Genomic DNA, 25,688 nt, shown 5'->3' with positions numbered 1-25,688 from the left:
AGGATGTCACTATTTCCTAGGCGTTCATCTGACGTCTACAAGAAAGGACATAACACCAAATGGTCACAGAATGTGTGACGGCCAAGCAAAAAGAAAAGAAAAAAGAGACTATAAAGGACCATTTTGACCCAACCACCAGATAGCGGAATACTGAACAGCATGTGAATCCAGAAAATGCAGGTCCCTAAAGCAGGTGCAACACGTGATAAGACACCCTACAAAGGGAACGCTGTCCTGTAACTGGCCTTCCTATTTTTCAATAAACAATGGTGCATTTTTCAAAATCAACTCCACCATTAGTGTCTGATCATGAAACGAGTGAACAAAAAACACAAAACACAGTCATTTGTTTTATTAACAAATAATTTAATTAAAAAAAGACATTTAAAAATATTACTAACGTTATGAACAATGTATATACAGAACCTTTTACAGGTTAGCTATTCTGGTAGCAGCCGCAGCATTTCACTGGCCGCAGGAAGTTTGTCAATGTAGAAGCTTTGGCGCCAAAGGGTGCGTAAGTCCTTTGTAAGGCACGGCCGCCATGTGCAAAGGGAGAGTGGACTGGCCGGTGGGGGCTTCTGGCTAGACATACTGGATTTCTATTAAAATCTTCCTGAGATTCCTTCCTATGCCTGTATTGTTTTTTATTTTATTTTGGGGTCAAGGTGAGGATCCTTGCTCCGCCCCTTGTGGACAGTGGTAGAATTCTGCTAATGCAGCATGCGTCAGTCCAGCTTCCAAAACACGTATCCAGGCACGTGCCATAAAATGAAGGACTCTCATTGGCCGTTGTCTAAAGGTGTCTGATTGGTTGTTGTCTACACATTAGCGGGTAAGGCGACAGGAAAGACGCCCCACACGACTGCACGACCACTCCACCCTTGACCTTTCACCTCAGCACATTTCTGGCTGTCCCTCAAAATTACTCTCCTCGTCTCCCAAATGGATTATGTCCTGAAAATTAGGCGTTGTTTGTTCAGTGCTGTTACCAGGGCCTGGACTTCCGGTCCTTTTCCTGTTATTTCCTGCCAACCTCCTCTTCCCCTTCACTTTAAGCTGATCCATCTGGGGCGTGGGGACCCTGAATGGGAGGGGGTACAGGGAAGGAAGGGAGGGGGCCCTCCTGAAAGCAAGAAATGTCTCAAACAGGACAAAGCATGCATTCACCAGCTGCTTCTGGGTAAGTGTCAGCGCACAGAAGACATGTGCTTCAGAAGGAGCGCGTGTGCAATGCTTGCGCAAACGTGTGGGTTCAGTGTATCCACGTGTTCAAGAGCATGCATGGGCGACAGTCTGTGACAGAGTGAGTGTGAAAGAGAAAGTGGGTTAATGTACACATGTGCAAAAGAGAACACACTTGTGAACCAGTGTCTTTGTGTGTGTTGAGACCGTCACACATACACGTGCTTTAAATCATGCCTAGCCAAGCGCATGTGGGTGCAGGTATAGTCCCGCACTTGTGAGGGTAGTAAAACCCATCTGAAAGTATGCATGGTGGTGTATGTGTGTGTCCAAGAGGGGAGAGGAGGTAAATAGGACAAACAAACAACAAAAGGACAAGGTGGCTGTTCAAAGCCTCACCCCCTTCGTTGCTTGTAACATGAAAGCACTTGATTCCTTAATCTTTGCAGGCAAAAAATACCTTTTCAAAAGATGCCCTTTCCTGCAAAAGGTGACTGCACCGCAAAAGGAATAAGCATCCTTAGCGCTAGCAAGGAATTCACCACTCAAATGAGGTGCAACCAGGCACACGGAAACAGCCAATCTAAAGGGATTTTACATTTCTGTAAGTGCCAATAAAATTATAAGGTGCACTTGGAACTCCCCAATGAAATTCCAGTGGCAACAAGTAAGTAAACAGAAATGATCAATCAGATGGCAGGACATAGGCAGGTAGGCATGGAACTGACAAATCAAAATTCTTAAAATCATTCACACCCGGAAACATGCAAGTAAGTGTGATAATCACTAACTAGGCTTTTGTTGAACTAAAAGATAGGAGAGTTTGGAGTTGCCAATCATGGCCAACCAAGCGTGGAATTCAGTCCGACAAGCAGAAGACAAGGATCCAGTTGACCAAACACGTTATTTTGAGGGAGTATCAATCTACCAGCCAATTGAAATATTCCGTTTTTAAGTTCATATCCACCAATTAATTGCCTGCAGTAGGCTATCTTACGTTTGCTGTACTGTTTTTCTTGTAGCCCGCCCCTTACATCCCCAACCTTAGTTTAAGAACAATACCAATCATCTAAGAGGATTTTGAGCTCTCTCTTCAATTGAAATTTGCTTCCTGAATTTTTCATGTTCCCTCAAGGCTGTGTGCAATTTACAAACATTGAAGGTTGGGCAATGATGCACAAAATGGCCGCGCTCATAAAATGCCAACCACTGACAACATGGCAGCCAGACATAAAATGACAACCACTGACAACATGGCAGCCAGACATAAAATGGCAACCACTGACAACATGGCAGCCATTTGTTAAATGCAAGTAACTTGTAACTTATAATGACAGTCGCCCACAAAATAGCGCCAGAGAGTTTGGAAGCACACCCTTAAAGGGGAAAAAAAGACAATAAGGCGTTACCTAGGCATTAATGGATTCTCTGTCTGCAAGGGCATGCAGGTGGAGATAATTTTTTGCGTCATGGAGATTCTTGATATCAGAGCGCTTCATGGGGCGAAGAGTGTACTGGATACAAGTCTGGCCAGCATTTTCACAATTTTAGTCCTGCAACATACATTTTTTTTGGTAACAGACAGCAACCTCAGCATAGGTCTAGGTGCCAACATGGCCTCCACTCTGCCATGCACGCTGGCCTCTACTAGGTGCAGAAGAGAAAATGCGTTGCCACGAGCTTCAAAATACATTGTCTGCTGTATGTGGCAAAATCTTAGGAAACCCGAAAGTTGAAACAACAGCGGCATTGTCAGTAGGGTCGAGGCAAAAAGATCTGCACCAACATCTCAAGCCCCTTCCCTCTAAAAAGTCTTCAGTTTGCACTTATTTTGGTTCATGGAAAGACAGACAGCCTTCAATATGAAGGTCGTCCGACCACTGTCATGACATAACCTTGGCAGCACTGTTGTGACGTCACAGCCGCTTCCTTAGACCACAATGGCACAAGAAGCTAACTTTTCTTTGTTTCTTTGGCATGAGGGACTAAGGCGGCGGCACAGGGGTCTTCCTCCTCCTCACCACTGGCACCACCTTCTGACCGAGACTGCCCCCTTAAAGGGTCACAAGGCTTCCCTAAGTGGCGCACTCAGGAGGTGCCTTTTTTTCCTGTTTGCCTGCAGTAGGCACTGTGCCATCCCTTCAAATCCAGTCATGCAAAAACTCTTTGTCTGGATTTCAGTGGAGTACCAGGCCTCGCCAGGTGTGGCTGCAGGTTGAGGTGAAGGTAAGCTTTGAGATCAGCATGGGACATTTAGAATAAGATGGATGCTCCAAACAGGATGTCATTATGGCGGTATGGCCAGGAACTCCTGAGGTGGGCGTTTCCTTTCTGGGTGACCTTACAGTTGCGAACGTAGGTTCTGAGTAAGAGGCGGGCCGTAAAGTTATGCTGCTTCCATCACTGTAAAGGAACTTTCAAAGGTCCTCACTTCCCCAACAAGCCACTTAGCTGCTTGGGTGGCGTCTTCAGTTGCCCAGTCAGGTGTGTGTCCCGGTAGCCGTGCGCCATCCTGTTTAACCCTCCAGACCCACTTTGTTCCCAGTAACCAGGACTGCGGGTGCTCTACTGTTCAGAGCAGGGTCTGGTCTAAGGCACAAAGTTACGTGACTTCGGAGTGGGCTTGCACATGCCCTGGGTCGGCGAGTCAGTATAGCACGGAGGCAGGTTTGGTTTGTGCCCTCATGTTCTGCACACTTGAGATAATCTTCTTCTGGTGGCCGGCCAATGTGACACCAACTCGGAGCAAGTCCCTGCACGAGAGAGAGAGAGAGAAAGAGACTAAGTTACCTAATGCTTGATTTGCATAAGCCTTCAGCAACACACACTACAGTTGCCAGAATGGCCTGTCTGGGTTCAACCTGCTCCAATACCTTCCTGGTACACACCAGCCGGTCTCTATCTGCCTTGCAGAGGTCTGGAACCAGCTTCTGTCATTGCTCCATTTTCTCCAAATGCGACAGTAAAGCATAAGCTAACGCAACAGTGACCTCTCTGGTAGAGAATCAGGCTGCAGGACCACTCTGTACCTCAGCTTCTTGCATATTTTAAGCGGTCACTAGGTGTCACTGCTGCCACACCCCTCCTCCGGATATCCTGCCCCAAGCCCATGGCGAATGCCATGATGTGCATGGACAATGGGTCTCTCTTGTGCACCAGATTCTCTATGCTTGTTCCACACCCTAATTTAGCGGCAAATATTCATATGGAGCAACACAGCATTACACCTAGCTCTAATTTCTCACCCGCTCTGCCTCTGACCTTCTATATGGCCTCCAATATGTTTGAAGGGCCCCCAAAACCTGACAATAACCTCATCTGTGCCCATGACTCTCTCTCTGACCCTGTTAGTAACAAAGACCCTATGCGTCGGTATAATCCCAGCTCTGCTATGCCCTCTGTGTGACCTTCAGCAAGCCCCACTAGCATCCGGTGCTGAGTTGTGACAGCTGCACATGGTTTGAGAGAGGATTCAGAGAGGACAACAGGAATTAAATCAGAAGAGAAAGAGCAAGGAGAGAGAAGCTAGGAAAAAAGAGAGGCGGATAATGTTTGACACAGATGGCAGGGTGACGGCCTCGAGGGAGTGCAAGGGGGCCAGAGAACCAAGTGGAGTAACTGGACTGAGCTGGGCAGGGACGAGGGCAGGAGGTACAAGGGAGAAGACTGGATGGGTGGTGAGGGGAGAGTTGCTGAGAAGAGGGTGAAGGTAGAATATGAACGGACCGGTCAAGCGTGAAGAAGGACATGAAAAGTCTGGGAATAAGGGAACAGGAAAGCCAGTACAGCAAGGAGGGAGTTTATGAGGTAGTAGATCCAGAGACTAAAGGATAGAGGACAGACTGAGGAGAGGAGAGGTGTTCCCCTAAAGCATTTAGGGTGTAAACCAAAGGAGATGAATCCCACCACCAGTGTCTGAGTGTGTAGTTTTCAGGACATACATAGAGAGAGGGAAAAAGACACTGAGAGGCAGCTCTAGAGGGAATACAACAGAGGGAAAGAGAGAGAAACACAGGATGGAGGAACAGAGACGCAGCAAGCAAGAGAAACAGCTCAAAAGAGAGGGAAGGAAGAAAAAGAGGGGTGCTAGATTGGTTAAAAAGAGAAGGAGCAGAAGAGACGACAGAGAAGGGTGAAGTCTAATAAAGATGCTGGAAACAGTAAAGGGAAGTTTGAGAAAAGAGCAACAACAGATACCACAGGTAGATGAGATTCTACGCCTAAGTTCTCCACAGTGCCAGACGGCGCCACACTGTCTGCTGAATGCTGCCCTCATCTTTAGTGTGTTTGGGACTGGGGGAAGGCTTATGGTTATGGACTGGGTTGGGGCAGCAAATATGAGATGGAATGAGATACAAGGGCTATGTGGCGGTCAGAGTTACTCACTCAGTGGATATTTGGCTGACCAACTCGAAGGAGCTGAAACCCGCGTTGGCAAAGTTTTCCTCGTACCGCCCCATCTTGATGGCCCGCAACCACTCTCCTACTGAGCCGAAGGTGGAATAGTGAGGGAGGCGCTGATCCAGGAGGGGGTGGGAAGGTCTGCAGGGAAGGAGAGAGGAGAGCCAAGAGTTACACACACAGACAGAGGAGGTGAAAGCTACAAATGGTGTCAGAAGTGGGATGAGTGAGGATCCTTTAGTGCAGCAAAAGCAGAAGATACCAAGAGAGATCGGAGGGAAAAGAGAGAATAATCAAAGGCCACATTTAACTGGAGTAGTCTTACATAGCCTTTTAGTGGCCAAACAAAATGATAGCACAGTTATTAACCGCTCAGATCACCCTTGGTTTCACCATCCTACACCAATGGTCCAAGTCGGGTCTTTTTTCTAATTAATTTAGTTTTACACTATTCCATTTGAAATGTTTTATTAAATAATGCATTTACATGGTGTTTCACAAACTTTGAGACCACTTTTGGCTGGAGTCCTTAAGCACATGGGGGTAAATGGGTGTGCTCCCAATTACATTTAATCTCACTACTTACAACATACAAGGGTTGGGTGCAAGCCACCCGCTCTCAATGAGAAGGCTCTGGAGCCTTCCAGAAGGATATACAATACGTCCTAGTGGTAGACTTGAAAAATACCACAACTGCACACACTGTTGACATTTGAAAAACAGCAGAAGGAGACCAGACTTTCTTAATGCAGACACACAGTACATTTCTGGCAGTGTGAGCCCTATCTTGGCACATCTCGCAGTCTGACGGCGCCTCTTCAAAGAAAAGCCCAGCATGCTTTCACTGCGCCCTACCACCGCACACCCACTATTATGGAAAAAACAGCCATGAAAAACACGCGCAGAGATCGGTAGCTCACAAAAATACATTTTTGGTGACAAAGAAGAATGCTCTTTTCTCCAAAGACTGCATTAAACAGAAGGTCCTGACCATTCAGTTTGATGCAATAAAAACTCTCTAAAAGTTGGCAGCAACCACTATGGGTAGATTAGCTAGGAAAAAGTAGCTCCGAGGGTTTAAAAAAAAAAAGCCACACAGAGAAATCAGTTGGCTTCAACGTTATATTAGTAGGACAATAAAAATGTATAGTTTTGAATCTTTTTATAGAAATGACAGTTAAGGAGAACAAGGTCCACTTGCCTACAATGAAACTGTATAAAAACAGTTTGCAAATACGCCACCTGCAATTCGCAGAGTAGTCACTCAAGCACCCATATGGAGGTAGAAGGACATACCTGAGCAGCCAATTGGAAAACAATGTATGTATGTATGTATATGGTGTTGCAAATGTTTATTTTTCTTGGCAAATAGCAGAACGTTTGTCGTGCCTGGGTTGAGCTTCTGGTAGGCGCTGGACATCCAGATCTGGATGATGTAAAGTAAGCAATGTTTGAGACATCAAATCACTCTTGTGGGCTGTTCCAAGATGTGATTGACACTGTTGCAAGCAAACGATTAAAGATTCCAAGGGAAACTACGCCAATGGCTGAGACAAGCTGAATTAAAGCATCTTAAAGTAGGAATAGACTATATTTCCAGCATGAGTGGCACAAAGGTCATAAATATCAAGCATAATATAACGAAAACAACCCGGGAGACCGGTATCCTCTGAAAGTGGGAGAAGGAAGGGGAGGAATGGAAAAGAGAAAGAAAAGTGGCAGAAGGAGACAAGTGAAGAAGAAAAAAGACATGTAGAAAGGAAGGAAAGAGATGCACAATGAGAAGAGAGGTACTGAAAGAAGAGGGAGAAAGGGAAGAATGAAGAAGAAGCATTAAAGATGAGGGAAAGGAAGCAGGTGAGAAAGGGAAGAAAAATATGAAAGGGGCACCAAGAAGAAAAAGGGAGGAGGAGAGAAAATGGAAGGAAATAAAAGGGGAAAGAAGGGGGGAGTCAAGCAAATAAGGAACAAAAGGGAAAATGAAATGGGAGGACAATGGACATGCTTCAGAAGAAGGCGAGAGGGAGGCGCGAGGCAGTGAATGCGGAAAGAGTCCAGGGGAGAAACGCAGTGACACAAAATAGAAGAAAGAGAACAAACTTCATAGGAGTTGGATGAACACAAGCTACTAATATAAAGGGGACTGGAAAAGGAATGGGAGGTGGAAAGCCTAGTTACTCCCTCTGATAGAAGCAAGGGTTACAAGGGAGACCCTTGCAGTGGGAGAGGAGGTGACAGAAGGGTTGGGTGCAAGGGGAGGTCCTCGCAGCTGTAAAGACAGTGACAGGAGAGTAGGGTGCAAGGGAAGACACTCACAGCGGGAGAGACAGTGATAGAGGGTAGGGTGTATGGGGAGACCCTCTGAGCAGGAGAGACGTGACGGGAGAGCAGGGTGTAAGGGGAGACCTTTGTAGCGGGAGAGATGGTGACAGAAGGCGAAGGGAGTTTTTAATAAGCTCCTGATGCAGGCTGAGCTCACAGACAGCTGCATCCTATCAAAGGCTGCTCACAGGCAGCCATGGCGAGGAATGTGGGAGTCCCATGGGAGGGCAGGCGGGTGGTAAGGGGCAGTGAGGGCAGACATGACACAGTGTCCTGGGCTCCAGGTCTGCAACTAATCTCATCTTTGCAGGCTCTGCTCCCGTCGCTCAACCCACACTTCTGTTCCTGGCAGGCAGGGGGCTCTGGGAAGGCTTGGCTGTCCTGATCTGCCCTTGGATACAACGTTTGGATAAACCCAGGATGGAGCAACCCTGCTGCAAGGTTCCACACACTGACATGCTCCTTACTCTTGTCACCCAGAGGTCAGCCATCCCTACTCCATCCTGAGATTTACAGCGGACAAATGGGGCACTGAGACCAGTGCCCAACACAGGACATGACTACAGACCCAAGCATGAGGTCAGATGCCAGCCTCGAACAGGAGACAACTCCATCGTGGAGTATGAGGATTGACTCCAGCGTGGAGTATGAGGATTGACTCCAGCGTGGAGTATGAGGATTGACTCCAGCCCCGAGTATGAGGTCCGACTCCAGCCTCGAATATGAGGATTGGCTCCAGCCTCGAGCAGGAAGATAGACTCTAGCCTTGAATAAGGTGTGAATAAGCCTCGAACAAGGCGTGACTCCAGCCACGAGTAGGAAGATCAGCTCCAGTTACGAGTATGATAACTGACTTCAGCCTCAAGAATGAGGGTAGATCCAGCCCTGAGCACAAGTCTTAACTCCAGCCCTGAGCTCGAGGCTCTTGCCCCAAGCACTAAGATCGACTCCGCCTTTGAGGATGAGATCCGACACCAGCCCAGAGAGTGAGACCTAAATCCATCCGCGAGCAAGAGGTACGACTTCACCCTCGAGCACAAGGCCCAACTCCAACCCACAAACAAGGCCTAATTCCAGCTCTGACTACAAGGCCTGGCTCCAGCTTCAGCATCTAGAACAATTCCTCCCTGCCCCTGAGGCCCAACTCAAGCTCCTTGCAAAAGTCCCCCCTCCAGTCCCGAGCATGAGCTAAAATTAAGTTAGATAAGTGCATCACAAAAACACCTAGACAACTCCTGCAGGGGGTAGCGTCCGCTTTCTTGACGTGTTTATGGATAGATTATCAGGCATAAATCCGACATGGTGCCAGCACCAAATGTAGGACCTGAAAAAGAGCGCTACAAATGAACACAAATAACGTGCCGTGCCACAATAGGTGCTAACGAGATCACTTCTGGATTATCCCAGACAATCATCAGGAATAATAAACACAGATGATGAAGGCCCTGTGCCTACTGCGGCACAGGTTGCTTAGCTTTGGAGATGCCTTGGTCACACGGCACGTGCTTCCGAACTGGCTCAGAAAGACATGCCCTGGACACAGATCGAACTGGCTCAGAAAGACATGTCCTGGACACAGATCTCCTCGGTCCTAGGACGCCAGGCTCTGGCAAGATGCTCGAGGACAATATAGACTGGTTAAATTGTCTAGTGGCCAAGGGTCTTGTGAACCAACACACATGTGTTGTAACCTCAAAAGGGCAACGTGTGTGAGAGTGTGCACTTCTCAGGGCTTCAAGTGGGATGAAAAAAACTGGGGAGTCTCTCTAAGGGGTGATGAAAATGTAATTAAGGGCGTGGCTCAAAAATGCGTAATCTAAAAATCTGTGTTTAGCATAGGGTGCTGGCAACTGGTATTTTGCTGCTTCTTTCTGTCACTGCTCCCAGATATATAATACAAGTAACATTACAACAAGCCAGGTCTATTAGCTTTGTCAATGGTTGTTAGCTACATGAAATAACAGCAATGCCTTCGTTATATAAAATATTGAAAACGCTTCACTTCTGAGATGAGGAGGCAGTGAAAGAACTATAACGAGTCTCTTTGAAGTTACATCAAGGGCAGTGAAGGGGGGAGGGAGGGGGGGCTGCTGCCGAGTTAAGATTGTTTTCCCACCCTGAGGGCGAGGGCAAAAATGGAGAGCCCCCCAATAGGGACCGGTCTCGGCATCTTATTTTAATTAGAACTACCAGTGCTGAGCACCAGCAGGACCCGGCCTACCTAAAGTCATGGCCCTTCTTCATCGCCTCAGTTCCCTCCTCTGCCTGAAAGAAAAGCTCTCTTAACTTGATAAAAGTGGGGTACTCACCCCCCCCGTGTTTCCTCTGTAGGGCGCCTCTACACTGGAGGGACTGGGCACGCCATCACAGCCCCCTGTACACAGAAAGGCCGCCCCACCCTCCCCATACCCGGTGGGCCCCCTGCCAGCGCCGCTCTGTGGCCACTGATCCGGCTCGGGACCATCAAGGCCGCGGCTCTGTCAGGCGTTTCCCCCCCGTCTGCCGCATCCTCCCTTCACGTCCGCCATCTTCTTGAACTGTGACCTGCATCAAGGAGTCCGCCAGGCTGGAGCCCCGTGCTGGGGTGGCCGCTAGCCTGGAACAGGGACCCCCGAAGAGTCTGTGAGCAGCGTGCTGAGCCCTGTGCGATCCCTTGCCTGAAACAGGGGGGTCCCTGAAAAGTTGGGGGACTGATTTGTGGCATGTCCTTTTTCCTTTTGGGCTCAAGCTGGGGCGAATCGGGGCATTTATTTGGTAACCACGGTCTGCCCTTAAACAGTTGCACTCTAGATGCCACCATCCTTCTATGGTTCACCAGCAGGTCACATGAGTCACTGTGCAGAGATACAGAGGTAGATCACACCTCCTACGTCAAACCACAAGTATCCAATCGCATTACACGTAAAGCAGCAAATCACGCCCATTTAATATTCAACGTACGGCACTAGGCTACACTTTTTTCTACATTATGAACAGCACTAATCTACAGCCTGCTTACATTATACTTAACAACTGAAGCACAACGCTCTGTGGACACCTACTTTTTCACACGCACCCAACCAGCGAGACACCACCAGGTACTGGCACACACAGGTTGGTACTGAAACATGCACCTTAGAACAGTGGTTCACAACCTTTGGACTTCTGTGGACCCCCCACTTCATCATTACAGGAACCTGGGGACCCCCAGTGAATCATTATTGGAATCCGGGGACCCCCACTGAGCCATTACTTAAACCTGGGGACCTAGTCTGTTAAGAATATTTAATTTTCTAGGCAGTCACAGAACCTCTGAGAAGCCTTCGCGGACCCCCAAGGATCCCCAGAGCACAGGTTGGGAACCGCTGCATCAGAAGGCGCAGGAGCCCAAGCCATTCACAGTCTCAAGCACAGAGGCAGAGGAGTGTACGGGCAGTGTGTAATGATGACAGTATCAGCTTTGTGGTGGTGTGCACGCAACTCACCCGCCAGTGTCGCGGCCCACCACTTTCAGGCTGGCAGGGTTGCGGATAAGCTTGTCCAGAGCATTTACAATCTGTGCAAAGCGTGGTCGTGCGTTGCGGTCTTTCTGCCAGCAGTCGAGCATGAGCTGGTGCAGCGAAGTGGGGCAGTCGGTGGGCGGGGGCAGTCGGTAGTCTTGTTCGATGGCATTAATCACCTGTGCCATGGGATAAGATCAAAAAAGATTATTCAACAAACAGGCCTTAGTGGACGCGGAGCTTGCTTCAGAGTATTAAGGCTTCACGTTGGGCACCTACGTCTTGGTTCGACATGTCCCAGTAAGGCCTCTCGCCAAACGACATCACCTCCCACATCACGATGCCGTAGCTCCAGACGTCACTAGCCGATGTGAACTTCCGGAAAGCAATGGCTTCAGGCGCCGTCCACCGGATGGGAATTTTTCCACCCTGCATAAAAGAAGCAAAATGGCAGATTGAAGACACTGAAAGTTAGAGTTTTCCATGGCTACACAATCTCCTAAAACCTATCCATGTGCCACCAGTTCCTCACTTTCTCCATGCCCCAGGATCCTCAGTGTTCATGTTGTAGGCTCCTCAAACTTCCTGCCCTTGTGCCCTAGGGTCTCATACTGCCCAGGGGCCTCACACTGTCTATGTGCAAAGATCTTCACGATATCTGCCAAGTACTCCAAGCTTCTAAGGCGGGCTGTTGACAAGACCCAAGCCTCCTAAATCATTGGTTTATGTGCCCCAAGCTCTTCAGATGCACCACATCCTGACACCTACAATGTATACATGTGAATGCACATGACTCTGAAAACCATAAACTTCTCAAACATTTGTTCCATATTACAGCAAGCTCGTCACTCTCGGGTCCAGCTGTGATAACTACATCACATTAAGCTTCTCACATAGTCAATGTCCCTCAAGGTTATTTACAGATGGTTCCAAGTTTCACAAACATTTCTTTTCCTCCCTGGTAAATCATTTATTCTTAGAGGAAGAGGCTACTAGAGCCCACAGTGACAAGCCTCTCAGACATCTTCCTTCCAAAGGGTGCCACTCCACTGTACTCCCACTCTAACCCAGCCTCTGGGGCTCCAGCTTACCAAAGAGCTAGTGTATGTGGGATCAGAGGAGTTTTCTTCCAGGAATCGCGACAGGCCAAAGTCGGACACCTTGCAGACCAGGTTACTGTTGACCAGGATGTTTCGGGCAGCCAGGTCCCGGTGGACGTAGCTCATGTCTGAGAGGTACTTCATGCCTGATGCAATGCCCCGCAGCATGCCCACCAGCTGGATGGGAGTGAACTGACCATCGTTCAGCTGAATAAGAGAGAAACAGAACATTAGGCATGAAAAGAAATGAAGAAATGACAGCAACATTCATGGATCAAACACAGACGTGGCATATGCATGAACGAGTATTCCAGTGGTACTCTCTTACATACTCTAACATGCCTTTGTAGTTTGCGTCAAAATATCTAGGGTGAGAATTAACTGGGGCTATTCACAGCCTAATCATTTACAATTAGTAAAAACAGAAAGGACGGTGCCCATTTTGCACTTTCAATAAAGGGAGTTTGAAGTTTGATGGCCAGCTCATAAAAGCACCCAAGACTATGTAAAAGAGTACTCCATATTACTACTTCTCACTTTCATAAATGCTTTCATGAATCATTCCTATGTTCAGGATGGAAGCTGTGGACGAGTCCACTCGTTCTTTGAACCCAGTTATGAGAAACATAAGAGACCCCCCCCCGGCAAAAGATACTATTAAGGTGTTCTACAGCTCAATACAACAGATCCTTACTAACCAAGGAATCACTGCTCAGGTCGCTCCGCGTGATAACCAGAACCTGACTGCTGGATGACCAGACCCAGATAATGTAAAGGGACAAACTAGGTCTGTAACTCCCTTAAAGTAGCAGTGATGGTTTGGTACTTTTGGAGAACTAAAAGTTTTAGAAAGTTCAAACTAGTGTGGAGCCCGGTTTGAGTTTGTGCGTCAGAGTCTGGATGTGGTCTAGTTCAAACTGGGCTAAAACTGTGTCAGGTAGAAAAGGAAAACGACATGAGGCCACTCCCAAACTTACCTGCCCCACTTCCTTGGCATCGTTTCATCTAATAACTCGATGAACAGGATGAAGACTTAATGATATTCTCTTACCCTACTCGATTCCCATCTAAGTAGCACAGAGTCAGAAAGTGCAACAATTTACATCTGTGTGCTTACCCTGAGGAAGGAGTCAAGGGCCCCATTCTCCATGTACTCTGTGATGATCATGACAGGACAGCTGTTGGTGATCACCCCCTCCAGGCGGATGATGTTTGGGTGGTCAAACTGCCCCATGATGCTTGCTTCACTCAGGAACTCCCGTCGCTGCTTCTCTGTGTAGCCCCCCTTCAGGGTCTTGATGGCGACATAGTTCTCCTTCTTGCCTGGCACCTTCAGGCGCCCCCGACATACCTCACCAAACTCACCTAGTTGAAGAAAGCAGAGAAAAAAGCATTGATGTTAGGGGCACATCTCAACCTGTCACTACAATCCTAACCTACAAAATTTACAATACAAACCACAAGGTATAGCGTTCAAAGCCGCTTTCATAACATCCATCACCTTGTCTGATAATCTTCAACAGGTGATCAAGCAATAATCAGATTGCAATCCATACATCATCAGCAAAACATCCAATAAAGTGGTTTGTTGCTCACTGCCCCCTTTAAAACATGAGCATAGGTATTCCACACGTGTCCTTAATATGGCACAGGACTAGAGATGACTGATGAAAGGAGAGGGTGAGGGAGGATGCATGGATGTATGGGGAGGAAGTAGATGGGGAGGAGGGTGACTCCCAGGACACCGGATGCATGGTGTGGGATGAGAAGGTTGGCTCTGCACAAAATAGTGGATGAATAGGTGGCTAAAACATTTGATAAAGTGGATAATGGCTTGCCACATTAGGGAGCCCTCACACTGACACTTCATTGGATTACAAACTCCCTCCCCCCTCATCCAGGCCAGGTGCTCACCTGCCCCAATGACCTCTTCGATCTTCACGTACGAGACGTCGATCTCCTTGGCGAACTCACGGACTGCCTCATTTGGGTCCTCATACGTGAAGGGGTCAATGTAGACCTTGGTGCCTGAGGAGGGGGCAAAGGCAAGAGCACATTTAGCTCAAAATCTCAAATAACTTTTGATCACAGTGTCTAAGCTACAAAGACAGTCTTTTCCAAGCTCAACGCTACCACTGCAGGGTAGAGCGCCTTCTCATTAACTTTATGTCATAGTAATTCTTCCAGCCTGGGTGCTTGTCTTCCATGGTGCAGTGGCTGTCCAGGACTCAAGGATGATCTTGTCGCCAAAGGCGCTGTGCCTAGCCAACTAGTTCCTGACAGACAGCACAGATTCAACAATAAATCCATCCAAGGGTCCCAAGATCTTTGATCACTTATAGGAATCTAGTGCTAGTGAGGCAGATTAACCACTCCTGCTCTTGTAGCACACTACACCAAAGCTGGAGGACGCGAGTCCAGACCTCTCTTCACTAGAACATGATAGCACTCCTCGCTTCTCAGTACCCCTATCTACTTCTAATCGGCTGATGAGGGCTTTATAGACTCCCCGAGCCTGGTGTTCTCAGAGCAGAGGAAAAAAAAAAAGAAGTAGCAGCAGTGGTGTAAGAGTTCCTAAAGAGTAACTGAATAACTCACAGTTGTGGCATAGGTGTGGTGAGAGTCCAGACTTGTGTTTTCTTAGATAAGGCAAAAACACTACAGATAATAGCAGAGGGGGGATGAGAAGCCAGACTGTAATTGTCCAGGAGAAGAATATAACACCACTGCCGATGGCAATGGTAAAGGGAGAGTTCAGACTGTAGTCCTCAAAGAGGGCTGATAACAACATGGCTGATGGCAGTGAAAGGGTGAGTATCTGAACTCTAGCTCTCAGAGAGAGGCTGATAGAACCACAATTGGTGGCAGCGGTGGGACGTGTTTTTCCAGTGTTTAGAGTTCCAGAAGAAGGGTAGAAAGCCTCACATTGTTCAAGCACATTAGAGAATCCTACCACCCCAGGGGAGTGCATCTGACCTAGAGGTAGCTGTGGAAGGACCCCGCATGAGAGGAAAGCATGTCCCCCGGCACTCACCATGTCCAATGAGGTATTGGCTGTGCTTATCGCAGGTCTCGGGTTCTTTGGCATTTCCCTGTTTCCTGCAGAAAACAATAGAAGAGAAACATTTCAGAGATGTCCCGAGAGAGGGCTGCGGTACCGGATGTCCCACAACACATTCATCCTGAGCACTGTTTAAAAATAATCTGCCTGTCTTTCTCACACAGACACGTTTTAACAATGCTTTATGCACAAGTAAGCATTTTCAAATAAACTATTACTTCATGGTTTTTTTCCCCTTTTTTACTGTTCCTTTTTAAAGGGTGCATTTTAAAATGTATTTTTTTTCTCTCCCACATAGACCCATTTTACAAGTATTGTGGCTTTTATCTCTCATACACTTACACAGCGAGAAAACAGTTTACCTCCTCCAAAAGAGTGGTAAGGATGCTATCTAGCTTTTTTCTGGCCAGACGTTGAAAGTGTCTTGCCTTACGTTCTCCACAGATTTACAAAGTGTGCTCTGACCTCTTCTCCCCATACACTTCCACACAGCACACACCTGTTTGTATTCACCAGAGTGCACAGACTAGTATACAATCCCTAAAGGTTTGCATTCAACACACACACTTTATATTCCCCATATTCTTAGATGGAGCACACAGCCCGGATTATATGCCCAATATATTTACATGGATTGAATACTAGCTTATGTTCAGAAAATATTTGCATCGAGGTGCATATTAAATATGTTCCCCACAGACTCACACGAAAAACACACTAATGTGTACTCCCCATAGACTTTCACTGAACACATACTGGTTTTAATCTAAAACTGGGTAAACGTTACTGATCGCAGTGCACATAGAATGCACACAGGCTGTGACACTTATCAGATGAGAAGTTAACTGATTTCATTAAAGGCATTCATTCTTGCCTGCAAACATTGGAAAAAAAGTACGATGTCCATCCAGATAGTGTTATATACTAAACACTTGGGCTTTTATTCTTGCAATAGGAAACCAAACCTCACACCTTACAGATTAAGTGAAATAGGACGGAAAGATTCCTCAGTCATGAAAATGGTTTGTTCCTCTGTTCCTGCAAACTCATATTTACGTCACAGACACAATATTCAATCAGCAGCTGTTGTGTGAGGTTTCCAGTCCCCCCACCCCGTGTCTAACGTTGCTGCTCTTTTTAAAGTGTGGTGCCTTGCATCTCAAAGTGCCTCCTAGCGAGACAGGCACATCACCAGCAGCATTGTGCAGTGCCCCTCTGCAGGGCTGTTTTACAATGGAACGGGTTAAACAGAGTAAAAACGTTTTGAAACATAATTGGGAAGAGCACATTTTATTGAAAGAAAAGTGTTAATTGTAACTTTGTTGTCTTCTAAGTGCAACACTGTACATGTTTAAGGCACATTCTTTTCTTCTGGGAGCTGGAGAGGCCAGTACAGAAAGTGTTTGAGTGCCTCAGCAAAAGGCAAATTATTTATTTTTGACAATTCCACGAAATGAGCTGCATAGTTTTCATTTAATAGTATAATCTGAATCCAGTTAGTGCCTAATTTGCCTTTCTGTTTGCCCCGCCATTTAATGAACGCTGTAGCACAATTTTGATCTTTGAAGCGCTTTAATTCTGGAGCCCCAGCTAAAGACAGGAAATGTGATTCCAATCTCACATTTGTGTGATTCTAGGAAAATCTCTTAATCTCCCCATACTTAAAAACAATTTGAATACCAGAATTAACTGCTATGTATTACACAAAATATAACACCACCACAGCCACGTTTGTTTTTTCCAATCAGAAAAAAACAGAGCAAAAACGTCCTGGGTGTTCTTTTCGCCGGCTTGTTGATCATTCTGGAGGAATAACCCTAAAAATAGATGCTGCACTGTACGGATCTGGAAGGTCTTTCATAAACTATCCTTAGGGTGGGACAAGGAGGAAGAAAAGGGACGCCCTGGGTTCAATGTGTGCACAGTTTCTTTAAGTGAGGTTTGCACCCTGTTCCTTCTAAACATGGTTTGAACCGTCTCTGAAAGAGTGTCTTTTAACAGATGAGTGTGTGGGTTCAGGAAAGGCGCTGGGAGTCCCACAATGAAGCATCAATCTGTGGCCCCTGGAGCAAGGATCGGAGTTAAAAGGTTGTAAGAGACGAGGGGCTGTAGTGGAGACGTGTAGCAGGGTATTTTCTCCCTTGTGATGTTCTTCGTGGTTAGCTGATGACACAAATAGTGTAGCACGACGTGTTACACAAGGTGTGGCTCACAACGGGTCACACAAGGCGTGGGTCACACATGGTGTGGCACACAACAGGTCACACAAGGCGTGACACACAACGGGTCACACAAGGCGTGGGTCACACATGTGTGGCACACAACGGGTCACACAAGGCGTGGCACACAACGGGTCACACAAGGCGTAGCTCACAACGGGTCACCCGTGGAGTGGTGCATAGTAGGTCACACAAGGCATAGCTCACAACGGGTCACCCGTGGAGTGGTGCATAGTGGGTCACACAAGGCGTGGCACACAGTGGGTCACACAAGGCGTGGCACGCAACGGGTCACACAGGGCGTGGCACACAGTGGGTCACACAAGGCATGGCACACAACGGGGCACACAAGGCGTGGCACACAGTGGGTCACACAAGGCGTGGCACACAACAGGCCACACAGGGCGTGGCACACACCTGTCACACAGGGCGTGGCTCACAATTGGTCACACGAGGCGTCACAGGTGGGTACTCACCTGATGCAGACCACAGCAATGATGATGACGGCGATGACCAGGACGACGCCCACTGCGGCCGAGCCCGCGATCAGTGCCAACTGCTCCCCACGCACGTGCTCTGCCAGGGATAAGATACAGGGAGGGTCAGAGGATGCAGGAGACAATATCGACAAAATCTACAGACCACCCACTCACACAACACCACCGAACAGAGGCTCTCGCAAGTGAACTATTAAGGTATGAATGCTTCTAAGCATCAGTGGCTAAATGACCAGTTCACGCCCCCCCATGGCTGTGATGGTCTGTGGAGTGTTGTCATCGTACCCCCACCACAGAATGAGATGCACTGTGGACGTGGCTGAGTGCAGTCCTGTCTGGATCTAGCAGGGCCTGTGTGGAACAGAGGGGAGTCCTTAGCTCAGTCCTGTCACAGGCTTATGGGGTCTGCAGGGGGGGTCAAGTGTTCTTTGTTCACACACCTTGCATGGACTATAAGTGTCTGTGTTGATGAGAAGTTTGTGTTATTCACTCTCAGTCCTGCCAAGGGCTAGTAAGGTCTGTGGAGAGGGTGTGATGGTTTTATGCTCCACGGCCAATCATGGATAGTTTAGTGGGCGATTTAAGGAAGGGTGAAGTGCTTCTCACTCACAAACCTGCCAAGGGCTGTGGAAAGTGGCAGGGTGTTCATCACTTACAGTAATGGCACGGGCTGGTAGGGTCTGTGGAGAGGGGCAGGGCGTTCTGCACTCACAGTCCTGGCATGGGCTGGTAGGGTCTGTGGAGAGGGGTAGGGCGTTTATCACTCAGTCCTGGCATGCGCTGGTAGTGTCTGTGGAGAGGGGCTGGCGCTCTACACTCACAGTGCTGGTAGGGTTTGTGGAGAGGGCATCAGAGTCCTTCTTCCTGGCATAGGCTGGTAGGGTCTGTGGAGAGGGTCACAGTCCTGCCATGGGCTGGAAGGGTCTGTGGAGAGGGGCAGGGCGTTCTGCACTCACAGTCCTGGCATGGGCTGGTAGGGTCCGTGGAGAGGGTCACAGTCCTGGCATGGGCTGGTAGGGTCTGTGGAGAGGGTCACAGTCCTGGCATGGGCTGGTAGGGTCTGTGGAGAGGGGCAGGGTGCTCTGCACTCACATTCCTGGTAGGGTCTGTGGAGAGGGGATCAGAGTCCTTCTTCCTGGCATGGACTGGTAGGGTCCGTGGAGAGGGTCACAGTCCTGGCATGGGCTGGTAGGGTCTGTGGAGAGGGTCACAGTCCTGGCATGGGCTGGTAGGGTCTGTGGAGAGGGGCAGGGCGCTCTGCACTCACATTCCTGGTAGGGTCTGTGGAGAGGGGATCAGAGTCCTTCTTCCTGGCATGGGCTGGTAGGGTCCGTGGAGAGGGTCACAGTCCTGGCATGGGCTGGTAGGGTCTGTGGAGAGGGTCACAGTCCTGGCATGGGCTGGTAGGGTCTGTGGAGAGGGGCAGGGCGCTCTGCACTCACATTCCTGGTAGGGTCTGTGGAGAGGGGATCAGAGTCCTTCTTCCTGGTATGGGCTGGTAGGGTCCGTGGAGAGAGTCACAGTCGTGGCATGGGCTGGTAGGGTCTGTGGAGAGGGTCACAGTCCTGGCATGGGCTGGTAGGGTCTGTGGAGAGGGGCAGGGCGCTCTGCACTCACATTCCTGGTAGGGTCTGTGGAGAGAGGATCAGAGTCCTTCTTCCTGGCATGGACTGGTAGGGTCCGTGGAGAGGGTCACAGTCCTGACATGGGCTGGTAGGGTCTGTGGAGAGGGTCACAGTCCTGGCATGGGCTGGTAGGGTTTGTGGAGAGGGTCACAGTCCTGGCATGGGCTGGTAGGGTCAGTGGAGAGGGGAGGGGCGTTCTGCACTCACAGTCCTGGCATGGGCTGGTACGGTCTGTGGAGAGGGTCACAGTCCTGGCATGGGCTGGTAGGGTCTGTGGAGAGGGGATCAGAGTCCTTCTCCCTGGAGAGGGGTGAAGTATTCTTCGCCCACACTCCCACCATGGGAGGACAAGGTCTGTGAGAGGGGTAGAGTGCTCGTGCAAGACATCTGCTGGGACTGAATGCAGAGTCCCCGATAAATAATGGGAGCATTTCCTGGTCGCGTGGTGCGTGACGTGGGGTCCTGTGCCGGAGGAAATCCTGCCATTCAGCCGCCCGAGGGCGCGAGGCCTGGGCAGGTCTGGTCCGGATCCTTAGGGAGCCCTTTGTCTGGGGCCCGGCTAGGGGGCCTTAGCCTGGGGGTGTCACAAGGGTGGGTGGCTACTCTGGGGGTTCATAATACCCTGCACCGAGCCTCTGCTCTGGGGCTTCACAAAATTACCCTGCACCCCAGCTCTAGAGGGGGCCACAAGGCCAGGCGGGGCGAGCTCTGGGGGTGCGCAGTGCCAGGCTCTGGTCCTTTTAGGGGGTGTTACAAAGCGAGGTGACGTCACAAGGATGTTAGAGGTGAAGTTCAAGATCTGCCGCAGATAACCAGGACTTGGATTGCAGCGAAGAGGTCAGAGGTTAACACTGCATACGACCCCCCTCCCCAAGATCAGATTCCCTGCTAGTAGGCAATAGTATATGTCCGGGCATTTGAGAAGGGAAGGTCAAGGCGAGGGGGGGGCACAGAGCTTGACAGCATTACTCTGGCGCCCAGAGACAAGGCTGACCCCTAACCCCGCGGACTGCTTCCTCTTTAAGAAGATTAATTCCTCCTTTGTGCTGAGTCTTTTCATCTTTTGTGAGATGAACACGTTATTGATAGAGACGCCGTTTATTCCACGGGGAGAAGTGTAATTTATACATGATGCCTGCGGTCTATTGCTCCAGTCTACAACTGCCCCCTTGCATCTGCCCCCTCGCCCCCTACGGCTCTGCTCTCTCCTCGGCTTCCTCATACCCCTACCCCCCCCCGGATCTCTGCCTCCTGTTTCTGCCCTGAAGCCCAGCCCTGCCACGTTCCCCAGGTCCATGCGCGATGTGGTCCCCTTTATTCCATTATAAAACAGGACCACAAGTCTCAGAATCCTAAGGAAAAACCCTGGAGCTTAGCAGCACACCAGGCATGGACCCTGGAAACTTGGCCGCTGTGACGAGTTAGGCCTGCTAGAGCCCTCCTGCCCGTGCGCTCTCCACTCTGCCTCTACCCCCCCCCCCCCCCCCCCTTATCTGCCTCTCCGCCAGATTTCTGCCCCTCCTCACCTCCGCCTTTCTGCCCCGGGGCCTAGGCCCTCCAGTCCTGGTGCAGGCCTGCCTCTGTCCTCTCGCCCGGCCTGAATCCTGCAGCATGGTTTGCAGTTTCCACTCAGCCTCTTCCCCTCTGCCCTGTTTCTCCCCCTGCCTCTCTCTGCTGCCCCTTTCCTTCTTCCTTGTCTACCCCACCTATCCCTCCTTTCTTCCATACCTCACCCCTTCCGCCTCCTACCCCTCCTCCAGCCTCTCCCTATGCCCCCCCGATTCCTGTCCATCCCCTCACACCAGCCCCCTACTCTCTGCCTTACCACCAGCTCTGCCTCACCTGCCCCTTCTCCGTGCTACTTCCTGCCCCGGTCTTTGCCCCTTCCCTGCCGCCCTCTGACCTCTCAGCCTCTGCAGCAGCCCTTGCCAGCTACCCTTTGACCCTTCATCTTCCCCTCTGCCCCCTCTGTCACCGATTCTCTGCCTCCTGCCCATGCTTGGGGCCGGTCCCCGTCTGCTTGGTCCACCTACCCTCAGCCCTCCCTCCCCCGAGTGCGCCCCTCACTCACCACTGGCCTGGGTCTGGAAGTCCATGGCGCCGCTGAAGTCCCCGTAGCCGGCCTCGGTGCGCGCGCGCACCTGCACCACGTAGGAGGTGCCCTTCCTCAGGCTCTCCAGCTGCACCCGGTTACTGGGGGTCTTCAGGAACATGGTGGTCCCGCCGACGGCACCCTGCGGTAGGAAGGGGAGGCTGCTGTGAGGGCTTGGGTGCGGGACTGGCACGGGGGGCCTGGAGCACTTAGGTGTGGCACCCCCCAATGCCCAGAACTGGTACCCTGAAACCTCTCTTTATCCACAAACAATAACTCTAAGAGAGTTCCAGAAATGTGCACACCTTACTTTTTTAAAATTAGGGCAATGTCAAATTAAAATATTGCTCGTAGACCACTGATGTGGCCACCTGATCAGGAAATATTGTAAGATTATGATATATAAAAAATAGGGGCAGGCAAACCACATTTTAAAACAAAATATGTAAAGATAAGCTGTTTATTGCAGTTTAAAAGATGTTGAAAATACATTAAAAAAATAATATCTTATTGTGCTGGCATAAATTCAGAAAATCTTTATTCTTGTTATTTCATGAAAAATGATCCTATTTAGACCAAAATGCACTAGTTTCATACATCCAGTCTCAACCCCTGAACTTGATGGCATCTCTATTCATATACAATGCTGTTATATTATATATAATCCATTGTATTACCTCAAGCAGCTGTGTTAGCCTGTTGCTATGACATTTATGGTATTAGATATATTCATGTTAACAGTACTATAAAATCATAATGGCCCCTGTTGGCAGTTTCGGCCCTCTGGTGAACAGTAGAAGGCAGCCTTCATCAGGGCAGACCTGTTCTACCAAAAGTATAGCGGAATCTGTCATATTTAAAAAACAATGGGTTCTATGGTGATGCTATAGATCTCTCAGCCCACATTTAAGCCCCGAAGTGGACCCGATGTTTGATGGTAAAACATTTTACTTCAGTTAGGTGTTCCCAGTTTATATACAAAATAATATATATATATATATATATATTTTTTTTTTTTGTTTACACCTCTGATTTAGCAGGTTCCTGCTTGATGAGAATAGCTCTTCTGGTATAATTTGTGTGATAAAAAATGAAAGCAACACCAGTGTTTGATTCTTGGCCAGCAACTGGCAGCCTACATCTTATGGTTCTGACAGCCCGCAAGGCGGTACTGGGGGAGCCTTCAGTTTTTAGGGTCGAGCCAGCGAGTGCATGCGCTTGCGCATTCGTCTCGTATGCGAGACGCTGTTGTGTTCAGTAAAGGGCTTGGAGCCCGCCTGTCGCTCACCATTTGTTGGTTTGCGTGACTCTCTTCTTTACAGACACATAATTCGTCAAGGCATGCCCAGCATCACTTCCGTTTCTATGTGTCGAGCAGGAATCAAGCACTAATTGATTTCAACTTAATTAGTGCCCGTCCGCTGGTCCCGACGTGATTGCGGTACTATTTTGTTTCAACTTCGACTGCCCCGCAAACAGGAGCATTGTGACTGGCAAAAACGTGTCGAGCAGGACAAAGTTGTAAGTTTTATTTTTTAAAGCTAACTTTATTTTATTTTGTTAAGTCGTCTTTTCTCAGTTTTCCCTTTTTTTCTTTTTTTTTGCTCATGGGCACGGTTGCTAAAATAACTTGCTTGAAATATAGGAGACCCGTTGCGTTGCAGATGCTTGTTAGTAGGGCAGTCTTTCAGGCAAGGCTTAAGCACCCCGTGAGGTGCAGCTATTCATGTGCTGCTGGGGAAAAAAGGCCGCTCACCTGGTCCTTTGGCCTCGGCAGGGTCACAATTCTTGGGGTGTGATGTGGAGTGTGCCATTCTAGAGGAATGGTGTTCAAATCAATCCAATCCTCTAAACTCTGAATAATTCAGTTTACCAGCCTCAGAAACATGGAAGGCTGACTGAGCCTTGTTGGATTAGAGTTTGTAACCTACAGCTCTCAGCATGCCAACAATCAGCTCGCTGAGCTATCATGTCAGACGATAAGAAGATAAAAAGGAAATAAGTTATTGATCTGTTTGCCGCTTGCCTATAACAGATTCTTCTGTTGGGCGTAAGCTCACCATCAACTATTTGCAGTAGGAAATTAGAACTTGATTTTCCAAATCAGGCTTGGCTGGATAAAAAGGCCAAGTCCTGAATCTCAGTTTTGCGCCATTTTTGACATCACTACACTTTTTCATTTTCATAGCAATAGTCAGGCAATTCAATCTTCTCTCTTTGAAGGTCCAAACTTTATGCCACCTCACTGCATCAGGAAATGGGGGGGGGAATACTATCATTACATAGTGATCTCAGGCCTTCACTCTTTGGATGCAGCAGAAGTCAACCCATGCAGCATAAGTCAACCCATGCAGCCCTAGCGCATCGAAGCGCCCGCTGTACGATTGTTCCTGCCCCAGCCTCACCGCGCTTTCACAGGCACCGCCTGTCCCACCTATAACCTATTAATGACAGCACTCTAGTTTTTTGCTTGCTCTGACATTTAGCAACCTTACCAGTTTCCAATGTTTCCTTCCTTTAGTTTGGCCAAAAAATACACCCTGGGAAGACATACCCTCCAAAAGAGACTCCTAAAAAAACATATCTCTCCTTAAATAAAATAGAAATAATAAAGGAAAGAACAAAGGCTGTGTTGACAAAAGCAGGATCTTGCTGGAGCAGGAAGTGATGTCGCAGAGGTTCGGTCACCGATGCCAGCTTTTATGAAGGAGACTTTTATGCAGCCATGGAGGCTGGGGGAGTGAGAGGGAGGGGGTTTCCAGGCATGGCACAAAAGAGCCCTTTCATGGTATGGATAACGGACAGCTCGAGGAGCCAAGCAGGGCCTGGATGGGCACGGCTGGGCCAGGCAGCAGCACAGACCTGCTCTTATGATTCTAAAGGCACATGCCATGCGTTCCTGTGCTCCGGGCCATTCCGCCTCTCTGGATTCTGAGTCTGCAGAGCCCCTCCTGCAGCCCCCTAGTTAGATTCACATGCACGGATACTGCATGAAGCTCTGGGTGGCTTCTTATTGGAGAGCTACACACACATCTACTGTCTTATAGTCTGGCGCTAGGGATGGTTTTTAGTGACCGAGACGGTCCCTGCATCTCTGAGATGTGCACACACTGCATTACTCTTAGCACCTGGAGTTGGTTTGTTAGTGAAAGAGAATGTCCCTGCCTCCATTGAGGTGTGCTCACACCCTGCATTACTCTCAGGTGCTGCTGATGGTTTGCTAGTGACAGAGAAGGTCCCCGCTTCTGACGTGCGTGAGCACACACACACACACACACCCAAACACCCACCCCCCTCCACCCACCCACCATTACTCTCAGGAGGCGTAGATGGTTGGTTAGTGAAAGAGAATCTCCCTGCCTCTCTTGAGGTGTGCACACACCCTGCATTACTCTCAGGTGCTGCTGATGGTTTGTTACTGAGAGAAGCTTCCTGCTTCTGAGGTGTGCAGGATTATTTTCTGGTACTGGGGAGTGTTTGTTAGTGACAGAGAAGCTCCCAACATCTGAAATGCACACAGTTGCTGCTTTCCGTACATACCTTTTCATAATACTTCACCTCGTAGTCCAGCACGTTGCCGCTCGGTGGCTGGATGACTGGCCAGGTAAGAGCAATGCTGCTGTCAGTCGCCATGGTCTGTTGAATGCCAGACACCGGCAGGGGGACTGCAAGGTAGAGGAGAGAGTTGAAAGCTGTGAGTAGGGCTG

General features: G+C 48.9%; 1 protein-coding gene across 2 annotated transcripts in view; it reads right to left on the bottom strand.

Annotated features, from left to right (window-relative positions):
• Window positions 1-345: 345 nt before the first annotated feature.
• EPHB4 (EPH receptor B4) overlaps window positions 346-25,688 on the bottom strand; it is a 73,734-nt gene continuing 48,391 nt past the window's right edge. Inside the window, exons 6-16 of one of the 2 annotated variants that reach the window (XM_069215571.1) lie at window positions 25,522-25,646; window positions 21,961-22,123; window positions 18,244-18,343; window positions 15,522-15,586; window positions 14,402-14,515; window positions 13,605-13,852; window positions 12,479-12,694; window positions 11,667-11,816; window positions 11,373-11,566; window positions 5,572-5,727; window positions 346-3,938 (exon numbers count right to left, since the gene is read on the bottom strand). In XM_069215571.1, the coding sequence (XP_069071672.1) occupies window positions 3,833-3,938; window positions 5,572-5,727; window positions 11,373-11,566; window positions 11,667-11,816; window positions 12,479-12,694; window positions 13,605-13,852; window positions 14,402-14,515; window positions 15,522-15,586; window positions 18,244-18,343; window positions 21,961-22,123; window positions 25,522-25,646 (1,637 nt within the window). In that variant the 3' untranslated portion in view covers window positions 346-3,832. The remainder of the gene's footprint in view (window positions 3,939-5,571; window positions 5,728-11,372; window positions 11,567-11,666; window positions 11,817-12,478; window positions 12,695-13,604; window positions 13,853-14,401; window positions 14,516-15,521; window positions 15,587-18,243; window positions 18,344-21,960; window positions 22,124-25,521; window positions 25,647-25,688) is intronic. The other variant, XM_069215572.1, reaches the window with a different exon arrangement.

Source organism: Pleurodeles waltl, chromosome 12 (assembly GCF_031143425.1).
Source record: "Pleurodeles waltl isolate 20211129_DDA chromosome 12, aPleWal1.hap1.20221129, whole genome shotgun sequence".
Lineage (NCBI taxonomy): Eukaryota > Metazoa > Chordata > Amphibia > Caudata > Salamandridae > Pleurodeles > Pleurodeles waltl.
This window is presented reverse-complemented; position numbering and strand designations above follow the sequence as displayed.